This window comes from Dendropsophus ebraccatus, chromosome 10, assembly GCF_027789765.1.
Source record: "Dendropsophus ebraccatus isolate aDenEbr1 chromosome 10, aDenEbr1.pat, whole genome shotgun sequence".
NCBI lineage: Eukaryota > Metazoa > Chordata > Amphibia > Anura > Hylidae > Dendropsophus > Dendropsophus ebraccatus.
Window position 1 is genome coordinate 20,354,134 of NC_091463.1, and position 25,235 is coordinate 20,379,368.

At 43.8% G+C, this 25,235-nt stretch overlaps 1 protein-coding gene across 1 annotated transcript in view; it reads right to left on the minus strand.

Moving 5' to 3' along the window:
- Positions 1 to 495: 495 nt before the first annotated feature.
- Positions 496 to 25,235, minus strand: part of PNCK (pregnancy up-regulated nonubiquitous CaM kinase) — a 63,907-nt gene continuing 39,167 nt past the window's right edge. Inside the window, exons 4-12 of the mRNA XM_069986047.1 lie at positions 13,396 to 13,470; positions 12,150 to 12,288; positions 11,729 to 11,852; positions 8,860 to 8,935; positions 6,701 to 6,813; positions 5,962 to 6,040; positions 2,861 to 2,948; positions 1,819 to 1,941; positions 496 to 1,635 (exon numbers count right to left, since the gene is read on the minus strand). Of these exons, the coding sequence (XP_069842148.1) occupies positions 1,825 to 1,941; positions 2,861 to 2,948; positions 5,962 to 6,040; positions 6,701 to 6,813; positions 8,860 to 8,935; positions 11,729 to 11,852; positions 12,150 to 12,288; positions 13,396 to 13,470 (811 nt within the window). The 3' untranslated portion in view covers positions 496 to 1,635; positions 1,819 to 1,824. The remainder of the gene's footprint in view (positions 1,636 to 1,818; positions 1,942 to 2,860; positions 2,949 to 5,961; positions 6,041 to 6,700; positions 6,814 to 8,859; positions 8,936 to 11,728; positions 11,853 to 12,149; positions 12,289 to 13,395; positions 13,471 to 25,235) is intronic.

The following is a 25,235-nucleotide window of genomic DNA, read 5'->3' on the forward strand; positions in this document are numbered from 1 at the left end:
CTACTTTATCGCCTGGTATCACCTTTTGCTGTAGTTCTGTAATTGCTGTAACATCCTCCTTATCCTCAAAGTTTTAGCTTAGTGATGAGAATGACAATTTCCACATTTTTGAATTTTCAAATGTAGATAGTAGAAAGGAAAATTAGAAAAAACATCAAACATTTTTTAAAACTATGGGCAAAATAAAAAAATTTCAGGGCAACAGTGTGGAGTAATCCTAATAAATGTTGGAATTAAGTTATTTATACCCTTCCCGGTTGTCCATGGTGCTGCTCCTGGTCTCCCTGGTTCTTGTGACATCATGTCACCACAGGAACTGCACTTTCAGCCAATCAGTGATGTCCCGCCTCGGTCACTGATTGGCTGAGCTCCCTCCCAACAAATGAGTGGATGAGACAGCCGTGCTGCAATTTTTTACTTCGTCCCGATGACCCTTTAACATAAAAATGTATTTAAACGATGATGTATGAAAAAACTGAGCTCTTTGGCAGTAGGTTTTTCAGGTCAGCACTTGTATTTAATATATTACAGTAAAATCACAAGAGTACACTCTTCCAGAGACTAAACCACGGTCCTAATACACCAATAACTATGTGTTTCATAATGACACCAGAAGCCTAAGCACACTTTCGACATTTTTGGCACATCTTCACTGGGGGGGGTAGGGGGTTTATCAATGCGTGTTGGTGAGTCCACAAAGTGTTTCATGAAAGTGTCTCCTCAACATAGAATGAAGCATGGAGGAGCTCTAGGTCTTGGTTTGGCACACAGACCCCAGGGTTTACAATGACGGCAACACTTTTCCACTAAAAGTTACACAGCCAAGACATCCAAACCCAAAGAAAATTCAGCTCATGATCTTCCCAGCCTCCCAGGTCCCGGTCGTTTCCTCTTAAGGGTATCTTTTGTTATTAATTTTCAGCCTTCGTCTTGTTCGTCCTTTGCGCTGAGACACCTCGATTCTCTATACCTTCTTGTACCATAAGTTTTATTTGCCATGGGAAACGCTAAATTATTAGAAGAAGATGTCGAAAGGTAATTTCTGGGTAATTTTGAACAATGTAAAATAAACCTTGGCGTTGACTTCTGTATATGAAAGAAATTGCAATGGCTAAGTGGTGACCTTAGACGAGTCACGTCCTTGGGTACTAGATATGGCTTTAGCTACTTTTAATATTATGTTGCATATGATCTCAGAAACCTTCAATGAGGACCATTAAGTCATCACTATGGAAGGCCGAGAGTCCTGATACTTAAACTTAAGAAAGTGGCTTTAGATGTGGATATATGAAGGATATCACAGTGCAGTGTTCCTGGTTCCATGGTCGTCTTCAGCACTGATAACCAGCAGGTGAATCCTCTTTGTCTCTTTCTTGCCTTTCGAATGAGGAGACAATGGGATCAGTGATACCAAAGTGGTGTTTTTGCTCCATCTCAATAACCTCTCAATAAACTGGGGCCGGCTGGAGGGGCAGGAAGTTAAAGGGGGCCGTGGTGGGCTAAGGGAAGAACAGCCATTGGCCGCTGAAGGCATCATGCAGACAGGTGTCACCACAAGCTCATGCAAGGGTGTAGTGCCTGACAAGGAGATCCCTGGTACGAGGGTACTCCAGACGTCAAGTCTTTACTTTCCAACTGGGAAGAAAGAGAAGTGAGAATGTCAGTAAGTAGTCCTTGTATGGGACAGAAGAAAAAGAATCACATTTCCACACCCTAATATAAAAAGTTTGACATCCACCAAGGCTAACCCAAAACCTTAAGACACATGTAAGGTTCTCCCACCTCCTTTCCCATATGGTCCTCAGTCTTCCTTCTCACCTTTATTCACCATTTATCCTTCTCATCTGGGACAGCTTCTCCGTGTGTTTCTTCCGTTTCTGTCTCAGCACTTTGACCCATCTTAGTGATATGGCGCAGAAATGACGTCGCATTAAAGGCCCTCTGAATAAATATAAGAAGATATCATTCACTATTACATCCATATGGTCATGACTAGATATCCATAGCTTCATAGTGCTTTATGTTCCATTAGGCTCATTGCCCTAACTTCATCCCAATGCCAAGAGCTATGAGATCTTGAGATCGGGTCAAGCTTCACAGATATGGTGCACCATCATACATTGGTTTCAGAACCCCCATAATATTCCCACACTTCAATACTTATATAATTATAGCCATAGTTTTCTTGCTACTAACTTCTGCAATTCTGAGGGATTTTTTTTAGCTCTTTTCATCAGAAGAACAATAGAAACTTATGAGATGCCCAGTCCTGAAATTATTAGAACTTTAGTCTTGTCTAAAATAAGGACTGAACACCTAGGTCCCTATTACCTCTGGGACAGATATATGATACGTACAAACATGTCCACTGGAGGAAGAATCCAACGATGTAATATGGAAACGTTCATCTGATAAGTTGCATCCAAGAATATTTTGCCTGAACTGAAAGTAGGGCTGACGTCATTAGGGATGCATTTACACAGTGTTTTTGTATGTCCGCCAGTCAAAGGGATGGATATTGGGCAACCTTCGGCCCTCCAGCTGTTGCAAAACTACAATTCCCATCATGCCTGGTCAGCCAAAGCTTTAGTCATGTGAATTGTAGTTTTGCAACAGATGGCGAGCCGAAGGTTCCCCATCCCTGGCCTACACAGATAAATGGCTATATACAGTATATAGTTCTCTATATATTTCTTCACTTTGCATGATGGCTATATCTCAGTTTGATGCAATAATTTGAAGAAATCTGGAGTGATCAAGCGTCTTGGTGTATTTTCCAGTGGACTCCCCCAAGGACTATTATACATCTATCTTTCATACAATGATATCGAAAAGTGCAGTCAATCTGAATTCAACTCACCTTCCATTGACTTCGGGCGAAATTTTTCTGGATCTGCTCACTTACTGACCCATGGATGTCTCTTTCTAGAGCAGTGTCCCCAGAAATCCTGCAGAATAGAAAACAGATGATGTTAATCCGCTAGCATTGGGTATCCCTGCTACAGGTATGTGGGCTCTAAGAAAGCAAAGTCTAAGTAGTCTCCATATCTGCTCCACTTTAAGGCTATGTTCACACAACATACTATTTTTGAAAAGAAAGGCCCCTTTTTCCATTAAAACAACGGCCGTTCTTTTCATATTGCAATGATATGCATTGAAGTCAATGCAACAGCCGTTGTTTGGGATTCAAAACAACAGCCGTTGTTCAATACATTTTGTGAAAACAACGGCTGTTGTTGCATTGATTTCAATGCATATCATTGCAGTATGAAGAGAACGGACATAGTTTTAATGGGAAACAGTGGCCTTTCTTTTAAAAAATAGTACGTTCTGTGAACATAGCCTTAGCCTGACAAGCATAGAGAGTATACTGTATAGGCAGATTGCCCTGGACCACCCCAAACCCTCTGGCATCTTTCCAGGTGTGTCTGGTGCTGATGCCAATGTGGGGAAAAAACATAGCGGTACCACCTGACAACACAACAATGGAATTGCACTCTTTTACAACTACTTCTATTTTGCTCCATTGCAACGACACAAAAAAAAAAAATAGAGATTGATAAAAAAATATATATATCTTCTACTGTTTTATGAGCTGAGGATGAAGGGAAGTTTCTCACCTTCATGCTCAGCACTGTTTTCTTGCTTTTAGGTGTTTAATCCCTATGCTAGTTAGGCATTTTGGTGCACTGGGGGGTGGGACTACCAACTTTGCTTCATGGGAAAAACCCTCTAAGAAAAGCTGTGTTGGGTGGCCCCATTTCTATCCCTAGACACATAAAGGGTGCATAGAGAATAGAGGAAGGCAGAACTGCGGGATCAGACTACTCAGTGTTTGTTTGTAGTCTGTAACCATGGAAACGCATTTTGCTATTGACAAAACTTTGTATACAGGTATCTTATGTTTTAGGGCATAATTTGGCAGCGGCATGTAAAATACCATCCAGAAGCCAAACTCTGGAAATAGAAATTTCATCATGGAACATTTATGAGTCACGTCTCCGGTCCTGGAACCAGCGTGTCTGTATTGCGTCATAATTCTGTCTAATGAGGGCGTTTTACTTAGCTGGGGTATATGGAGGCAAACATTCATCAAGTGGATGGGCTTCATGAATCCAATAACTACGAAAGTAGAATTTCCTCTATTAAATGTCTTCTATTTACTCGTGACATAAAACAGAAAAACTCATTTCATTACAGCGGATCTCGCAACTCTCCCAGAATGCAGCAGGAGCATGCTGGGAGTCGTGCCAAGCACCACAGGGCCGGAGGACGCTGGCTTATTGTGACGGATGGAGATGTAGTTTTCTGATGCTGTTTCAATACAACTAGGAGAGAGGATAAAAACACCGGGGAACGGGGAGGATAATAAGCAAGAAAGTTTTATATATATATATATATATATATATATATATATATATATATATACATATACATACATATATATGTTCAGGTTTTTGGGTTCTTGTACTTATACATAAGCCCCAGCTGTTTCCATAAAATGGTTTTCCAATTAAAACTTACTTGTCTCCTATCCACAGGATAGGGGACAAGTATGAGATGGCGGGGGGTCCGACCTCCGTGTCCCCTGGCGATCTCCAGATTGACTCCCGACTCCTTTGTTTTGAGTAATAATAATAGCGTCGGCACTAGAGATGAGCGAACCTGGAGCATGCTCGAGTCGATCCAAACCCGAACTTTCGGCATTTGATTAGCGGTGGCTGCTGAAGTTGGATAAAGCCCTAAGGCTATGTGGAAATCATGGATATAGTCATTGGCTGTATACATGTTTTCCAGATTTATCCAAGTTCAGCAGCCACCACTAATCAAATGCTTAACGTTCGGGTTTGCATCGACTCGAACCGGAACCCGGTTTGCTCATCTCTAGTCGGCACGTAACCGAAGGCTCTATTCATTCTCTATGACACAGCACTCGGCTCTTACAGACGGCTCCGTAGAGAATGAGTGCAGCCACCGGTCACGTGCTGACCTGTGTCTGTATTGAAAATAAAGCTGGAGAGGCACGGCCTGTGGGGGGACAAGTGAGTTTTAATCGGAGCACCCCTTTAAGAAAACTTAAACTTAAAGTGGTTTTCGGGGTAAAATATGCCGATAAGGTATCGATAGAAGAGGTCATCAGTCACTGCCAATCAGCTGCTCAGTGCCCACACTTCACAGTGAATAGGGCAGGAAGCAGCTACCTGGTACTGCAGCTCAGCTGCCATTCACTTGAGTGGGCTACCATTGCTGCTTCCAGCCCCGTTCACTGTGTAGTGTGGGTGCTGAACAGTGGGGGTGTCAGGTGTCAGCACCCCGCTAATCAGTGACTGATGAGCTATCCCAATCTTAAAGGGGTTTTACCTGGAAAACCCCTTTAAGATCGCACCAGATGTCAGTTTTGAGACCCGCCGCCATTGTGAGTTATAATAAGAAGAAGCCCAATCCACATGTTTCAGTGTTACAGTGTATCAGCAACATAAATACACCGTCTGTCAATCTCTACACATTTTGCTATACACCGAGGGGGCTGTAGGATCCGCCTTTTCTCCATCAAAACCCATGGGTTGTATCTGGTAATGCAGCTCAGCAATAATCACTTGAATGGGAGTGAGCTGCAATACCAGACACAGCCACTGGAGAGGAGTGGCGCTGTTTCTGGTGAAAACCAAAAGCAGACCTAGTTTTATAATGCTTAGAGACGCAGTGCTCCAGACGGACAGATATAATGAAGCAGAAAAAAAGCAATCACGACTATCATAAAAGTTTACAGCGCTCTTCGCCACCTGCTTTTTGGCACAGAGATGTGGTACGTGCTTGGGAATAGCGGATGGTAATAAGAGGTTTGTTTTTGGAGTTTATATTGTAGCTTCTCAGTAAGTCTTGGCCGGGTGCCTGGAGCTAGGAGGACCGTGATAAATTTATGGATATAGAGCAGATGATGGCACAGCGTGCCCATCTTACCAGGGGTGCTGCAGCGCCTGCTCACAGGTAAACCGCTTCTCCGGCTCCCTTTCCAGCAGGTGTCGGATGAAATCTTTGGCTGGAAAACATATTAGGAGTAGTTGCCTTTCTTCTGATATACGATAACACAATATTAATAGGCTAAATATGAATGGAGTTGTAGAGAATTGGAAAAACATAGCTGCTTTTATGAACAGCACCACTACTGTGCACAGGTTGTGTCTGGAATTGCAACTCAATTGAAATGAATGGGACTAAACTGGCAAACCTGCTATGTTTTTCTAATCCTGTTCAATCCCTTGAAGATAGAAATAGTCTAAAAGCAAAAAAAAAGGCTAAAGTATCAAGAAAGATTCCTTCATATCAAACACTCTAATTCCTTTCTATAAGACTTATGTTCTCCTGCCAGGGCGACTATGAAGGAATCAGTCCCCTGTATATCTCCTGTGAGAGCCGACACCTAAATCCCCCGGAGATCTCATTATTCCATCTGTTCCAGGCGAGAGCTTTTCTTCTCGTTGCCGGAGATTTTCTTGCTTCTTGTTGGATCTTGAGATTTATCCTTTTACATCGAGGGAGTTTAAAACATTTGGCTCGAAAAGTGTCAGGAACGTGAAATGAGAAGTTCACCCGTCCCTCCCACCACAGTCGCTTATATGTCTCTGTAGGAGATTTTCATTAAATTCTGCCAGGGAAAGGATCAATACGAGGAGGCAACCGAGCACGGGGGTTATGGTACCTGATTCCGAAATATCATCCCAGTACGGGGAATCGAACTCATACTCTGCCTTTAAGATCTGATTGAACAGCTCGGAGTCATTTTCGTCATAGAAAGGAGGGTATCCACAAAGCCTGGAGAGGGGTACAAGGAGAGACATATGGGACGTTACCACCACCCCAGGGCTGTACAATGGATATACAGAAGGATTACGTTTATTCTGGATGGATTATCAATCAAATCCGAATATTTATCAGGTATCGATCGAGGATTACCTTTATAGTGCAATACATATTAGGAGTTATCCAGCTAAGAATGAAAAAATGAAATGCTAGCTGGCCTTTCTCACCAAGTCCCCCTGAGTATTTTGAGCCATCTCCCGTCTTTCTAGCTGCTGCCATTCCTGAGTTGCAAGTTTTTCTAAAAGTCAATCTATAACCAAGATAGGAAACTACATTTCCCATCATGCATTTCTCTGATTGGTCTGTTTGCGTACTTGCCCCCTTAGCTTTCTTTCCTGCCCACTGCTGTCATTACTATTGCACTGTAAACACAGGACAGTTTTTTTCACTGATTTTGCCCTAATATGTATTCCATACTAGCTGCTGATGTAGCAGAGCTGATGCGCACATGGTGTAGCTATGTGCTGCATAACAGGCATCTGTTTACCTGGGGTGGGGGTGTAGTGGAGGTTTAGATCTCTGCTTGTTGACTGTGAATGAAGGAATTATAGGAACATATTCCTGCATTCACTGACAGCAAACATAGATAGAACTATAACTTTTCATATTACAGAAACCTAGGCTAAGGGACACATGTTAGTCTATGGAAGCAGCACAGGTGCATGGAGATGATGCAGATAATGTCTCCTGGGGGTCCGGTTACCAATCCAATAGACAACTAACCTAGCCCCCAGAGAGGTCACTGTCCTGTGACTACAAAGGGAGGGGGGGGGAGGGAGCTGAGCATGGTCAGAGTGGATCAGAGTAGAGGATTTTAGACATCCAGAGCAGATAAGAATGAGAAATAAACAGGGAAAGAGTGCAAGATCGGTTATACACGTATATTAGACATAGGGTGGTATTGGAATATAGAATATTGTTTTTGTTACCCGGATAGCCCCTTTAACTCTTGTGTCAGTATAATTTGCATACTGTTATGCTATTGTTAAAGTGTACCGACGGGATCCTCTGTTAATCGATATGAAGATGCAATGAGACAATAATGTACACAACCCTCATTGGATCCAAAGGGGAGCAGGCGCATTTTGGTCTCTTTATATCTCTCTGAAGACCCGAATTTCCAGATTAACTGAGGATTTTGCTGCTGATCCAGAAGTGGGCCGTCCTGACAGGTACACTTTAACCGTTTCCTATATAGAACTTCTATGTATCTCTAGTGGTTTTATTTATGGACAGTATGGCACTTAGTTGGTGATGGTCCCACTTTCTATATTGCTCCTCCTAAAAATACAGTAGGAGATTCCCATAACTAAGTGGTTCAGGGGTCTACAAGTTCCTCAACTCTAAGGGTATGAACAATGTCATACCTATATCATAAAGAATATATCAAAGGCATGACCATCTTCAAAACAATTGTACCACCATAAAGGGGTTTAGCCCAAGATTTATAGTTATCGGAATAACCAGCTGATCGGTGGGGATAAGAGCCGTGGGACTCCTACCGATCCTGAGAACTAAGTTCAGTTGTCCATTAAGTGAATGAAGTGGCGGGATACATGCTCAGATTCCACTCCACCTTTCGCTGTCTTTATAGCACAGGTCTGAGTAATATTAGGGAGTCCCATACAGAATAAATGAAGCCAGGGTCGATGCTGCTCCATTCACTCTGGATAGCTGAACTCTGTTTTCATGGTCAGGGTAAGACCTTCACCAACCAGCTGGTTGTCTTCTTTCTTCTGGATAACGTTTAGTCTCGGGATAACCCCCTTAGATATTATATTCATTGTATAGTTGATAATAAATGAACAATGTCTGCCATTCAGTGAAGAAGAATCACAGTATACAGTATGGCGCCCAATGTCCAGGTCTACTGTGATGGTGGACACGCATGTTCAGTCGTACCCCCGCAGCTAAGTATCTGCATAATGATCCTCCATTCAACACAGAGCAACCAATAGAAATACCCATAGAAGGGCAGAATCCATGAGAGATACCTACAGAATATATGAGATGACCCCAAGGGCCCAAACATCCACAGCTTTCCCATATGGCTTCTGCTCCAGGAGTTCAGGGGCTGCAGATATCAGAGAGGAAAACAGAGAGAGGTGAATGAGATCTATAGGAGTGGAAGCTGGTGGCCAGCGGCACATGCTGCATATACCAAGGTCTACGTTCACATCTGAAAACTATATAACAGTGTATATTAGATATACTGCCTAAAATATTGCCTACAGCTGCGTTCACAGTCCTGCTGGTTATCAAGTGTCACCAAGTATGTCGGCAGCCACACCAGCACCAGCCCAGCTGCAATGTACTACATGTTCCAAGGTGTGTACTACATCATCCAAGGAGTGTACTACATCATCTAAGGAGTGTACTACATCATCCAAGGAAAGTACTATATCTGCCAAGGAGTGTACTACATCATCCAAGAAGTGTACTACATCATCCAAGGTGTGTACTACATCATCCAAGGTGTGTACTACATCATCTAAAGTGTGTACTACATCATCTAAAGTGTGTACTACATCATCCAAGGTGTGTACTACATCATCTAAAGTGTGTACTACATCATTCAAGGTGTGTACTACATCATCCAAGGAGAGTACTACATCATCTAAGGAGTGTACTACATCATCCAAGGTGTGTACTACATCATCCAAGGAAAGTACTATATCTGCCAAGGAGTGTACTACATCATCTAAGGAGTGCACTACATCATCCAAGGTGTGTACTACATCATCCAAGGAAAGTACTATATCTGCCAAGGAGTGTACTACATCATCCAAGAAGTGTACTACATCATCCAAGGTGTGTACTACATCATCTAAAGTGTGTACTACATCATCCAAGAAGTGTACTACATCATTCAAGGTGTGTACTACATCATCCAAGGAGTGTACTACATCATCTAAGGAGTGTACTACATCATCCAAGGAGAGTACTATATCTGCCAAGGAGAGTACTATATCTGCCAAGGAGTGCACTACATCATCCAAGGAGAGTACTATATCTGCCAAGGAGTGTACTACATCATCCAAGGTGTGTACTACATCATCCAAGGTATGTACTACATCATCTAAAGTGTGTACTACATCATCCAAGGTATGTACTACATCATCCAAGGTGTGTACTACATCATCCAAGGTGTGTACTACATCATCTAAAGTGTGTACTACATCATCCAAGGTATGTACTACATCATCCAAGGTGTGTACTACATCATCCAAGGTGTGTACTACATCATCTAAAGTGTGTACTACATCATCCAAGGTGTGTACTACATCATCCAAGGTGTGTACTACATCATCCAAGGTGTGTACTACATCATCCAAGGAGTGTACTACATCATCCAAGGAGAGTACTATATCTGCCAAGGAGTGTACTACATCATCCAAGGTGTGTACTACATCATCCAAGGAGTGTACTACATCATCCAAGGAGAGTACTATATCTGCCAAGGTGTGTACTACATCATCTAAAGTGTGTACTACATCATCCAAGGTATGTACTACATCATCCAAGGTGTGTACTACATCATCCAAGGTGTGTACTACATCGTCTAAAGTGTGTACTACATCATCCAAGGTGTGTACTACATCATCCAAGGGGTGTACTACATCATCCAAGGTGTGTACTACATCATCCAAGGAGTGTACTACATCATCCAAGGAGTGTACTACATCATCCAAAGTGTGTACTACATCATCAAAGGTGTATACTACACCATCCAAGGTGTGTACTACATCATTCAAGGTGTGTACTACATCATCATCCAAGGAGTGCACTACATCATATAAGGTGTGTACTACTTTGTACAAGGAGGGTACTGCATCATACAAGGTGTGTACTACATCTTCCAAGCCGTGTACTACATCATCCAAGGAGTGTACTACATCATCCAAGGAGTGTACTACATCATCCAAGGAGTGTACTACATCTTCCAAGGAGTGTACTACATCATCCAAGGAGTGTACTACATCTTCCAAGGAGTGTACTACATCTTCCAAGGAGTGTACTACATCATCCAAGGAGTGTACTACATCTTCCAAGGAGTGTACTACATCATCCAAGGAGTGTACTACATCATCCAAGGAGTGTACTACATCATCCAAGGAGTGTACTACATCTTCCAAGGAGTGTACTACATCATCCAAGGAGTGTACTACATCTTCTAAGGAGTGTACTACATCATCCAAGGAGTGTACTACCAGGGCCGTTTCTGCCATGAGGCGGAATGAGTATTCCGCCTCAGGCGGCAGATTCTGCGCCCCTGCAGGGGGCGGCAGACAGCAGCCCTGCAACCGCTCACCTGTCCTGCCGCAGCTGTCCCGTCGCCAACGCTCACCGCTGACCCGCGCCGTCAGCCAGCAGCTGTCATCGCCCTCCAGCGAGTCATGAGTGCCCGGGGTCAGTGGGGCATCACGGCCCCTGCTGACCCTGGGCACTCACGACTCGCTGAAGGGCGATGACAGCTGCTGGCTGACGGCGCGGGAGCACGGAAGGGAACAGCGGTGAGCGTTGGAGGCAGGACAACCCATCGGCGGCAGGACAGGTGAGCGGCTGCAGGGCCGGGAAGCCAGCGGTGAGCGTTGGCGGCGATGACAGCTGCTGACTGACGGCGCGGGACAGCGGTGAGCGTTGGCGGCGGGACCGAACGGCTGCTGCAGGACAGGTGAGTGGCTGCAGGGCCGGCCCGGGGAGGGGGGGGGTTGTGCAGGCGCGGGTGATTCAGTTATGGCGGGGGGGGGTTGTTGCTAGTGAGGGGGCGGTCGCCTGAGGTTTGCCTCAGGCGGCAGACACCCCAGAATCGGCCCTGTGTACTACATCATCCAAGGAGTGTACTACATCATCCAAGGTGTCTTACCCACATAACCTGGCGTCCCACAAGCCGTAGCCATCATTCCACCATCTTCAATCTTAGAGAGGCCAAAGTCGCTGATCATGATCTTAGAATCCTCGAAAGGAGTTGCATAGAGCAGATTTTCTGGCTAAAAACAGAAGGGACAATTGCAAATAAATGGAATCGTCATTTAGAGAGTCAGTTAGAAACATAATAAATAGGAGCAAATTTCTTGCAAAAATTATACTACGCCCAAGAGTTTCATTAATTACTTTTTATTACGTGTACTGTCATGATATAAACAGCAACATATATACAGTATACGGTGTATATATATATATATATATATATATATATATATATATATATATATATATAGATAGATAGATAGATAGATATAGATATAGATATATATTAATATATTGCCAGCATTAGGATTCAGTACCTTCAAGTCACGATGCACAATCCCCATGTTGTGTAAGTATTGGACTGCGTCCAGGACTTGTCGGATAAGCTGACTGGCATCCTTCTCTGTGTAATATCCCCGCTCAATGATACGATCGAAGAGCTCACCGCCTGTAACACTGCGAGATACATAGATGTCATGATTCAGGCCAGCGTCACAGCAGTATGCAGCGAATTAGCCGGCACTCAAAGCCTCTGGGATTAGAGCCCAGGAATTCCGGGGTATGTGAGTCACTGGCTGTGCCCGCTGTGTGCATGGGGATTAAATGAGCTCCTGCCAGATACCTGTGGGCAGCAGATAATGAAACCTGCCCCGGTCACTTAATCCACTCTGCTTCTACCTAACAAAGCCATAAGTCAGATTTCCCCATTAACCTCTTCCATAGACGCTGCTGAACTAATGACATCGGTCTAATCCTTTTTGATTTAAGATTTTTTTCCATTTTCCCCTACAATGATTTATTCTTTATCTGAACATCAAAGTGTAAAGAAGAATAAATGTATCCATTATTGGAGTCCCTATAGTGTACAGCCATTCCCGGGGCTCTCCAGCTGGTGTAAAACTACAACTCCCATCATTGTCTAATCAACCTTGAAGGGAACCTCTCACCATGAAAATGCTACCTAAGCCATTGACACCATGTTATAGAGCAGAAGGAGCCGAGCAGATTGATATATATCTTTATGGGGAAAAGATCCAGAATAACTAGTAATTTATACATTGAAATGTCTGATATTTCCATGCTAAAGAGTCCAGTCCATTGAGTGACACCGCCCACTGGACTCCTTAACACTGAGTGAGCAGCGATTTCAATCAACATGTTACAAGTTATACTGAATCTTTTCCTACAAAGATATATATCAATCTGCTCAGCTCTTCCTGCTCTAAAACCGGATGGTGATAGATTAGATAGCATTGTCTTGGTGACAGGTTCCCTTTAAAAAAATTTTAAAGGGGTATTTCCATCTAGGACCACATGATATGCCATAAATGTCCCCTAGGTGAGGGTCCCACCACTAGGACCTACATCTATCTCTGGTCCCTTTCCAATATATATACAGATGCATTATGATCCCCAACCTAACACATGCCATTTGTACTGGTGTTCTATGTGCTAGGGGCCATTGGGCACCATCAAGTACTAAGACCCCGATACAACTGCAACCTCTGTGAACCATGACTGGTATAATAATATTCACATGTATAAGATGAGACAACCACTTACAGTTCCATGGACAAGTACAGGTGACTGGGGCTCTCGTGGATGTCCTGAAGGGCCACAATATTTTTATGGTTAATCCTACAAAGACAAAAAAAAAAAAAAAAAAATGCAAATGAAGAGCAGGTTAAAGGGGTTCTCTGATTAAAACCTACTTGTCCACTATCCAGATAATAGGGGACAAGTAAGGGTGGTATTCCACGGGTCGATGGGGCCTGATAAACGAGCGCCGATCTGCTAGATCGGTGCTCGTTTACTGGGCCTATTCCATGGCCCGAATATCGTTAAACAAGTGCTGCAGGGACATCGTTACCGATGTCCTTGCAGCCCTAGCTTAACTAGTATACATTACCTATGCAGGGTGCAGGGCTCCTCTTCTCCTGCTTCTCCCGGGTCCTGCACGCTCCTCCAGCGTCAGGGCAGCCTGTCTCGGCTGACAGGCCACTTAGCCAATTACTGGCCGGGACCGCCGTGGCCAGTGATTGGCTGAGCGGCCTGAGCTGAGACAGGCCGCCCTGACGCTGAAGGAGCACGCGGGACTCATGGAAAGCAGGAGAAGAGAAGCCCTGCACCCTGCATAGGTAATGTATATCGTCAGTCGCCTGTCGTGCACCGCTATTACACGTAGCGGTGTGAGGTCGGTGCCGGACAAATATAGGTCCTAACCTTTATCAACGATCAGCCAATGACAACGATCATCGGCTGATCTTTGTCTTTATTCCATGGAGCGACAATCGGCCGATTCGGCCGATTATCGCTCTGTAGAATAGGGCCCTAAGACATAACAGACGGGAGGGGGAGGTGTCTAACCTCCATGCCCCCCAATCTCCAGATCAGCCCACGGCTCCTTTGTTTTGAATAGAGCCGCGGATTGACACGTGACCCGCAACATTATACATTCTCTATGGAGCTACCAGAAAGAGCCGAGTGCTGTACTCTCTTTCTCCGTCGGCTCTATAAAGAATGTATAAAGCCAAAAGTCACGTGTCAACCTGCTGCTCTATTCAAAACAAAGGAACCGGGGAACAATTTGGAGGTCGCCAGGGGGCACAGGGGTTGGACCCGCCGCAATCTCTTACTTGACCCTTATCCTGTGGTTGCTAAAAACGCTCATTTGCCAATAATCGGTAAAAGTGACAGCGATCAACAAAGGAGCAGATAAGTGACTGACCCTTGGACAATCACATCTTTATTTTGCGGGCTTTAAAATCTATCACTATCGACCAAATATCTCCTGTGAACGGGGACAGCAATAAGTTAGTGATAGCAATAGATTTAAATGGCTGCACAAACAATACAGTAATCATTTCCGCAGCCTGGCCGCTCAATTAGTTGACCTGGTTTTGGGGATCGTAGTAATAAAATTGGATTCCCCAGGAATTCAGGACTGTGACTTGCATTGTTAACATATAAGGGTTCAGAAATTGACCCAAGGGTCATGGTAGCCAAACCTAAAGCTCCCAAAACAGTGATCCGGAGACATTGGAGGTCCTCTGAGCCCCCGTCCCTGGAAGAATGGGTCGCAGATGTTATCCATGTCCAACATATGGAGGAATTGTCATTCACATCAGGTCTGGTGACTGGCTAGACCACCACCGGACCTTAAAAATGCTTCTTACGGAGATTCTCCTTAGTTGCCTTGGCTGTGTGTTTCGGGTCATTGTCATGCTGGAGGACCCAGCCAGGACCCATATTTAATGCTTTTACTGTGGGAAGTAGGTTGTTGGCCAAAATCTTGCAATATGTGACCCCATCCATCCTCCCTTCAATACAGTGCAGATGTCCTTTCCCCTTTGCCAAAAAGCAACCCCCCCCCCCCCCCAAAGTATAATGTTTCCACCCCCAATCTTCACGTTTGGGACTGTGTTCTTGGGGTTGTACTTATCTTTTTTCTTCCTGGAGCCTTTTTGTGTTACTATCATTTTCTAATAATTGCACCAACAGTTGTTGCCTTCTCACCAAGCTGCTTGCCTATTGCCCTGTAGCCCATCCAAGCCTTATGCAGGTCTACAATTATGTCCTGGGTGTCCTTAGATAGCTCTTTGGTCTTGGCCATGGTGGAGAGGCTGGAGTGTGATTGATTGAGTGTGTGCACAGTTGTTTTTTTTATACAGGTAACAAGTTCAAACAGATGCAATTAAAAATTACAGTAATGAGTGCAGAGTAGGAAAAGCGTCTTTAAAAAAAAATAAAGAGGCAGAATTCTTGCTGGTTGGTTAGTGATCAAATACTTTTTTGGATTTTTTATAGATCCTGTCTCTCACCGGTGGTGTATCTACGATGAAGACTGCCCACTTCTTCATTCTTTGTAGGTTGGAAAACGTGCAAATCGTCAGTGTATACAATGCTTATTTTTCCCACTGTATTTGGCTATTAGTCACGCATCATTTTTTTTTTTTTACGGTAGTTACTTTTGTGCCTGTAATATTGCTTAATAGCACATGATTAATGACGTTCTCTGAGTTATCTTTATCTTCCCGCTCTCTGAAATCGCGCGCACATAATTATAAGGTGGGTGGGGAAGCGGAAAAATAAAATAAAAGTTGGACGTTGCTTTGAGTAATTTCAGATTTCCTGGGAGACCAGAGGAGCTAGACAGAGTTCTGAGGTTGCCATGACGACAGCAGAACTTCTGCTTTTGGGCACAAGTATGAAAAAGCTATAGAAATGCTGAAAAAAAGATTAATTTTTGATCAGATAACGGCTTACAAGGATGCGCTTCAGAGCGCCAAGTAAGACACTGATTTGAAGGTTTTCGGAGGTCAATCCTTCTGCAGATGACGGAGAAGCTAGGAAGAATTAGAACATTAGACGATCCAAGTTTTGAGATTTTTACAAGACCCCATTTTTAGGGTTGGAATAGGCAGTTATCTCCATATCTGGTAGCTGGCAAGGTTTGGTCAGACAAGAAGCTCTGGGGCAACTGGAGGATTAGAAGCTTCCCAAAACTCTTTGAGTGTTCTTCTTTGAGGACTCGTACAAGCAAAACAGTCTTGTCTAACTGATAGAATTTCTTTTTTGTCAGGTTGGGGACTGACAGGACCAGGTTTTACTTTTAGGGGAGCCTTAGAATAGATGTATAGGTGCGGCAAGATGGATTAAGATTTCATGGTACCCACCAAGATTGACTTGGTTCCAAAGAGGAGTTTTGGACCAGCAAAATCATGTCATCTTCTTTTCTCTTCTTACTTGACTCCGGTAATACCTTGTTGACTAGCTGCTTGTATGTTAATAGGATATTTTCTTACTGTTTATGGGAATCCTGAAGCTAGATGTCCCCCAGCCCCGAGCCTCTTCCATCCCCACTGTCAGGGAAGCAATTGTAAATGGTTGAGCAGTGGACCACTGGGGAGGTGACCACATTGCAAAAGCGACCACAAGGTTGAAAACCAATGAGCTAAATTATAGCACTGTGAGAGGACTTTAGCCTTATGACCTTTAATCACATAATGGCTATGCCAGCATAGCCGAAGAAGACATTATCACATATGTAACCAAATTTTCCCCCTTGTTGTCCTTTAAAGGGACTTTCAAGTTATTCAAAAATGTACTCCCTGCTAGGAATTGAGATACAATAAAAAGTTATGATCACCAGTTCAATCCCCACCTCTTCCCGCAAAGCTAATCCAGTCCTCCCCACCAGCCGTATACCCACTCCAAAACTGTAGTCAGTCACTGGCCTCAGTGGTATTGTGTTGTATACTGATAAGGCCTGTAGCAGTGACATAGGTACATGGACATGTCATTATTGCAGCCAATGCCTGGTGGGGAGAGTAAAATTTAAAGTGGAAAATACCACAGTACAGCACCCAATACCTAAAAATATCTCCATAACATCACCAAGTTATTACCACAAAGCAGCAGGAAATGCCTCTCCAGCAGCGCCAATACCCAAGTGTGGCACAAAATGCCACTTGAGCAAAGCTAAAGAAATATCTAAAGTGCAGCACAAAATACTTCCCCACCAGCACCAAACTAATACCGCAGTGCAGCACAAAATATCTCTCTAAAAGCACTAAGCTAATAACACAGTACAACACAAAATACCTTCCCAGGGGAGCCAAACTAATACCACAGTGCAGCACAAAATACCTCTCCAACAGCACTAAACAAACAACACAGTACAACACAAAATACCTTCCTAGGGGAGCCAAACTAATACCACAGTGCAGCACAAAATGCCTCTTCACCAGTACTAAACTAATACCACAGTGCAGCACAAAATATCTCTCCAACAGCACTAAACAAACAACACAGTACAACACAAAATACCTTCCCAGGGGAGCCAAACTAATACCACAGTGCAGCACAAAATATCTCTCTAACAGCACTAAACAAACAACACAGTACAACACAAAATACCTTGGCAGCAGCCCTAAACAAATAACACAGTGCAGGACAACCACTTTACATTCCTCTTCAACAGTGCTAAACTAAAGCCACAGTGCAGCACAAAATACCTCTCCGGCAGCACTAAACAAATAACACAAAAAAATAACACAAAATAACATACCTTTCCAGGGTAGCCAAACTAATACCACAGTGCAGCACAACATGCCTCTCCACCAGTACCAAACAAACATAACAGTGCAACACAAAATGTCTCTCCACCAGTACCAAACAAACAACATAGTGCAGCACAACATGCCTCTCCACCAGTACCAAACAAACATAACAGTGCAACACAAAATGTCTCTCCACCAGTGCCAAACAAACATCACAGTGCAGCAGAAAACACCCCCCTGCAGTACTAAACAAATACCTCAATGCAGTACAAAATACCTATCCAGCAGTACTAAACAAATAACACAGTACAACACAAAATACCTTCCCAGAGGAGCCAAACTAATACCACAGTGCAGCACAAAATGCCTCTTCACCAGTACTAAATAAATATCACAATGCAGCACAAAACACCTCCCCTGCAGTACTAAACAAATACCACAGTGCAGCACAAAATGCCTCCCCTGCAGTGTTAAACTAAAACCCCAGTGCAGCACAAAATGCCTCTCCACCAGTACTAAATAAATATCACAATGCAGCACAAAATGCCTCTCCACCAGTACTAAATAAATATCACAGTGCAGCACAAAATGCCTCTCCACCAGTACTAAATAAATATCACAATGCAGCACAAAATGCCTCTCCACCAGTACTAAATAAATATCACAGTGCAGCACAAAATGTCTCTCCACCAGTACTAAATAAATATCACAGTGCAGCACAAAATGCCTCTCCACCAGTACTAAATAAATATTACAGTGCAACACAAAATGCCTCTCCACCAGTACTAAATAAATATCACAGTGCAACACAAAATGCCTCTCCACCAGTACTAAATAAATATCACAGTGCAGCACAAAATGCCTCTCCACCAGTACTAAATAAATATCACAGCGCAGCACAAAATGCCTCTCCACCAGTACTAAATAAATATCAGAGCAGTACAAAATGCCTCTCCACCAGTACTAAATAAATATCACAGCGCAGCACAAAATGCCTCTCCACCAGTACTAAATAAATATCAGAGCAGTACAAAATGCCTCTCCACCAGTGCCAAACAAACAAACATCACAGTGCAGCACAAAACACCTCCCCTGCAGTGCTAAACTAAAACCAAAGTGCAGCACAAAATGCCTCTCCACCAGTGCCAAACAAACATCACAGTGCAGCACAAAATGCCTCTCCACCAGTACTAAATAAATATCACAATGCAGCACAAAATGCCTCTCCACCAGTACTAAATAAATATTACAGTGCAGCACAAAATGCCTCTCCACCAGTACTAAATAAATATCACAGTGCAGCACAAAATGCCTCTCCACCAGTACTAAACAAATATTACAGTGCAGCACAAAATACTCCTCAAGCAGCGACAAATACCATAGTGCAGCAAAACTAGTAGCAATTTTTTGGTAGCCTCTAACCCTAGCAAGTCCCTAGATACCATGGCAGCCGCTGTCCCCCAGGATCACATGCACAGGGAGGGGCCCTCTCTCTGTCAGATCACTTAGATGCTACAACCACTACTGTACAGGGTTCCTCTCTGATCTGGGGGACCATAATGAGGGGCCCTGTGTGATCTCTGTTATGTGGCCCCCTCTCTCCTGTGTATGTATATGTATTGAATGGCCATGGACACCCTGAATCTCATTGTCAATTTGTGTCAGGTTGTCAGATCCATCTGGGCCACACTGTGCACTGGTGGGCTATTTATGGCATACTATAAAGCCTGTTATTTCTGACCAGATGTACAGGGAATTGTCCTGAACTCAATGACTAGACCCATTAAAAAAAAGCCAATGCCGTGTATTGTGCTGCGGTATATACCATCCTTAACAAACCTCCAGATGGTCTTCTAAAGCCTGAACCTATGCCACCGCCAGCATCTAAAAGATGTCACTATCCAATCTGAACTCCAATTAAGCAGGCCTATAAAGCTGGGCTGACTATCCAGCACAAGGTATAATACCGCCATACCAGGGATATTAAGCTTCATATTCATAAGGAATATAATGAGATGTTTAAAGCCGCCACTTATCTGCAGTGTTCTCCGAGCAGTGAGATAACCCCCGCCTGCTGTGATGCAGCCATACACCATGTTATTACTGGATGTTGGAAGGAATACTGATGGAGATCAGCGTCTTATTTCAGGATTGTCGGACTAATCTGGACCCGCTGGGATACTAAACGCCAATGCCCAGGACAGAATGATTCAGTCTGCTCTTACAGCTATGGTAGAATGGAAATTGGGAGGTGTCTGGAAAGATTAGGCCCCTGGTTCTTCCCAATAGACTTAAAGGGCGAGCTGGGCGTCTTTTTGCATCACCAGCCTTTAATTCATACATTGATGTCTCACGCCACGTCGCCCCACCATCCTGTCTCTGTCACGGACTATATAGATCACATACTGAATACTGATCAGAGCCATGACATAGGGTAAGCCGCCTTCCTGTGCAAATGCCACGATTCAGTCTGGTTCCAAATAGGAATATTAGAATATATAATAATATATAGAATTGGGGAATCTTCTGGTCTTATATTCATGGACTGCTGCAGGGGAAATGTATGAACAGACTCAGTTCAGAAAGGGCCTGTTTCTGTATTGAAGCTGGCCATACATTCCCTTGCAGTAGTCAATGGATAGATCTGGTAGAGAAATCCCTTTAACCTCAATGGCACAAGGGCAGGACTTAGTGGTGTGTGCTCAATGCATCTGTACAGGGCTCAGTGTCGGACTAGCCCACCAGAGGACCGGAGGATCCTCCGGTGGGCCCCCAGCTTTAGAACCTGCACTAACATTGACTGCTATGTTGTTTTTTACTGGTTCTTCATTGGTGGGCCCCAACAATCATTGGTGGGCCCCAGATACTCCAGTCCAACACTGTCAGGGCCTATCTCTTTTTTATAGCTAAAGCATGCACCAATGGCCTAGGAGGCCTGGACTCCCACAAATAGTTCTCCTCAATCCACTGCTTGGTGTCTGGACTAGGGATGGTCCAAACCTGCCGAGGTTTGGGTTCGTATGAACCTGAACTCTCGGCAATGATTCCCACTGTCTTCCACCTCCGTGCAGCAGGTGGATAACAGCCGGAGGACCGCCTGGAAAACTGGGATACAGCCATAGCCATAGGCTGTATCCCAGTTTTCCAGGCTGTATCCACCCTCTCCACAGAGGTGTAAGACAGCAGGAATCATTGCCGAGAGTTCAGGTTCGTACGCTGGTTTAGACCATCCCTTGTCTGGACCCATGGAAGTACAGCTGCACGTTTTCATCTCTGCCTTTCTGCTTAATTTCCTTGTAATCCTTTCTGGTTGTCAGAAGTGCGAACTTCAAATAAGTGTCCGCATTTGGGCTGATTCAACTTCTGGCATCTGGAGAAGTTGGATGCCGCCCTATGGAATCCTGGAAACCATGGATATAATCATAAGCTGTATCCATGTTTTCCTGGCAGCCCTAGGGTGGCATCCAATTTCCTCAGACTCCGAGAGTTGAATGCCAAGCGTTTGGGTTCTGCCACATGGCCGAACCCAGACACTTTTCTGAAATTCGCCCAATACTAGTTGTCAGACATGCTATCTCAGCAATTTATTGGTGTCACGTTGTGCATCCCTCTCTTCTCTATCTATGCCCTTTGTAAAGCCCATGTATAGCTAATGCATATTGTGCCTACTGTGATGCCTAGTGTTTGTTTTACAGCCCAGCAAAAGCCAGGAACTTTAATGTCCCTAATGCTCTACACAACCATAGATGGTTAGAAGGTTCTAGAAGGTGGGAAGTCCCTGTCTTGCAGAAAAGAGGATAACTTGTCTAGAGAGGAGAGGTTTAGTTCATGCTGTCATGCCGGTGACTCATGACAAGGTTGTGGTACATTCTACAGCGCGGAGAGACGCAGAGAGAGGAGACGCGCCAGCCTCCCATAGACTAGCATTATGACACAGAGGCTGGTGGAATTCCTCCAGTTTTGCTCCATATGAGCCTTAATGGGCAATGAAAAAGGATATTGTGAAAGTTTTGGCATCTCCTTGATGGTCATTTATCCAGCTCACCTGGACACCCACTGTAGGACTTATAACATTACCTAGATATTATTATAGCAACCTATATGTATAGACAGGTTTACAGAAAATCCCATTTAATCTCGGATACAGCCCCTTAATATCCATCCGTCCATCGAATTACATTGGAAGAAGCTGCTTTATATCCAGTCCATTGAGTCCACCTTCTCTTATACGTCTTAAGGACGTTACTGTAAGCCGAGGATTATTCCTTAGAGTAAAATCGTTTCCTCCCTGCCTTGGCGCTCTATTGTTCATGCTAGCACGAGACACCATATATTATATAGTGTGACGGGAATGCTGAAAATCCTATTTCATCTTGACAAACGTTTGGCAACATTGGCTTGCGTTTTGGGTTAGTTAAATATAACCTGTCGCCCAATTTCTACCCATGAAAAAACATAAAGGAATGTAGAGGATGTGTAAAAAAAAAAAACTGCGGGGGATCTCTTAGTTTTATGTAAGAATATTGGGATGCATAGATAACATTTTGGGCTCTGATCTCCCTGAGTTATGTATAAAATGATGTAGCCCCCTCTTTTTTTATATTTATACCATATTTATACTATTGGTGTGGTGATATAGATGATGGTGTCCAGTGCACTAGAGGAGCGGTCTCTAGTCGGAGAGGATAAGCTTCACTAGGGCTTCTGCTTTTCTGGTACCTTCAGGCCAGGGGAAGAGATTTGTGTCTGTGTTGTCACGTCTCTAAACAGACCTGCATCCTGTAATAGGAAACTGCAGCTCATCTTTTGTAAGTTCCTGTCTCTGGCTATGTCAGGTGCTCGAGTTACCATCCACCAGACACACTGCACATTACTGCTGTGTCAGGCTACATTCACACTTTCAGTAGTTTTTCAGAGCAATCCATAAAAAAATTCATCTGTAATGCTGTGATCTGTATTTTTTGCGGATCAGCAAAGAAGAGAAAGGTGATAGTTAACCCATAGCTGCACCAGGACGTTGATGAACGTCCTGGTGCTGCTAGGGGAGTTCAGAGGGGGGTCGTGCGGCCGTGATCCCAGGTGCTACATGCAGCCCAGGACCACGGCTATTGGCGGGCACGGTCCAATCGCCGTGCCCGCTACTTAAGTATTTAGATGCAGCTGTCAAAGTTGACAGCTGCATCTAAATACTTGGTGTCCCTCATACCTGATGGTCTAGTGGGGGTATCCGCACTGGGGGGTAATCCCCGCATCTGCTCTGGGCCAGGGTCTGCGCCATAATGGCGCTGATCCCGGCTCGGCACTCTATTGCTTTCCGCTGCAGCAGACTAAGGCAATAGAGCACAAATCTCATTAATCTATGCAGTATAACTATACTGCATACAGTATATCTCAATGAGAGATCAGAGCATGTATAACAAGTCAGATTTACCCCTGGGCAAATGGCGTAAAAACAAAAGTTTCGCCACACATATAATTTTTTTCTGGTTTCACAGCATATTTTAGGAAAAAATTACGTCTGTCATTGCAAAGTACAATTAGTGGCGCAAAAAATAAGGGCTCATCTGGGTCTCTAGGTGTAAAAATGCAAGTGCTATGGCCTTATATACACAAAGAGGAAAGAACCAACGTGCAAAAATGAAAACTCATTGTGTCCCCTAAGGGTTAAATAAGTGGGAATGGTTTCAAGTCATAACTCATCCGTATTTTTTACAAATTTGTGCACGCTACAGAAGTTTCTTCCGTAAAAGTTACGGATCTGCAACAATTACGGACACTGCCATAGACTTCTATGGGACAATCTGTGCTGCAGTTATGCTCCGTACTAGAGCTTGTCAGTCATTTTAGCAGAATTGTAAAACACGGAATACAGATCTGTAAAACTACAGAAAGTGTTAACAGCCCAACAGAAATCAATGGGCTCTAAATTTGCCTGTAACTGCGGATCCGCAATTACGGACAAACTTATGGAACGTGTGAATGTAGCCTCAAACAGGAACGTGTACTCAAGCCAGACCTCCCACTCCATCATGATAAGATAAGATACTAGGTGACTTCAAGCAGGACAGCTACCAGCATACTGCCACCAGCCACAGGTCCTATGGTCCCCAGACTATCTACCTAATAACATCACAGCATAATTATATGAAAAGTGATGTCACATTACATGGATAATCCACATGATAGCAAAGGCGTAAACACACATAAAAGCATGTGATGTACAATATGATGTCACTGCATGATAAACAAAAACGATCATGTCACCTTCTGTTAATGATTGATTATTAACTATTAAAGGGCTATTCCACTCAGGTAAAATAAAAACATGTTAAATCATCCCCCTTCTAGAGATTAACAGATCATACATGTCATTACCTTATTAGTCTCCTTCCCCCAGTTTTGAGCTGCTGCTTTCTGCTAAAGACACAGAAAACTGTATGTGAGCTTTTCACTCCGTCTCCATCTCCTCCCCCCTCTTTTCCGAGGACTCATGTAAACATTGTCCCTGGCCGGCTATTTCTGCACTCTGTGAGGGTGGGAGGGTTAATCTCAGTAAGGTCACAAGTAACTTGACCTTAAATGAATTCTCCTGCATTACACAGCGTATAGACAGCCGGCCAGGGGCACTGTTTACATGAGCTGTCTCGGAAAGGAGGGGGAGTAAAAAGCTCACACACAGTTTTCTGTGTCTTCAGCAGAAAGCAGCAGCTCCGAACTGAGGCACAGAGAAAAGCTAATGACGTGTATGGAATGAATTGTTGATCTCTAGGAGGGAGGACAATTCAACATGTATTTTACCCCTTTAACTATTAAAAGTTAATTATTTTTTTTAACGTTTTAACCTTAGTCAGGAGTCAGTCACCACTTCTCCTTGTTTCTATCATTGTTTAGTTCTCTTCATGCTGACCATTAAAGTGAATGTACCATTAGGTACATAATTATTTTTTTTTTACAGTACCCTGTTGACGCCGGCGCGGGGATACCGATGACTTTTTAAAACGCCGCCCCTTTCCCGCATTCGGTGCCGTTTTGTGCACCCCCCACCCCCGTATGCAGTGGAGGCGGGCTTGGCACCACCAGTATGATGATATTGGTTTCATTATGAAAAGGGTTGTCCCTTATAAGAAGAGGCAACTAGGTTATTGCACAGAGAGTGACTTCAACTTCCAGGCAGCTTTAGTCTTGCATGATTTTACACTGCAGATCTACTTATTCAGACTGGCTGCTAAATATCTGCACAATCCCACCGCCAGCTCACCAGGAAGTAATTACTGTACATACAGAGCTGATTTCTATTACAAGAATAACATGGAGAGAAGCCACAGAGGATTATAAACTGAG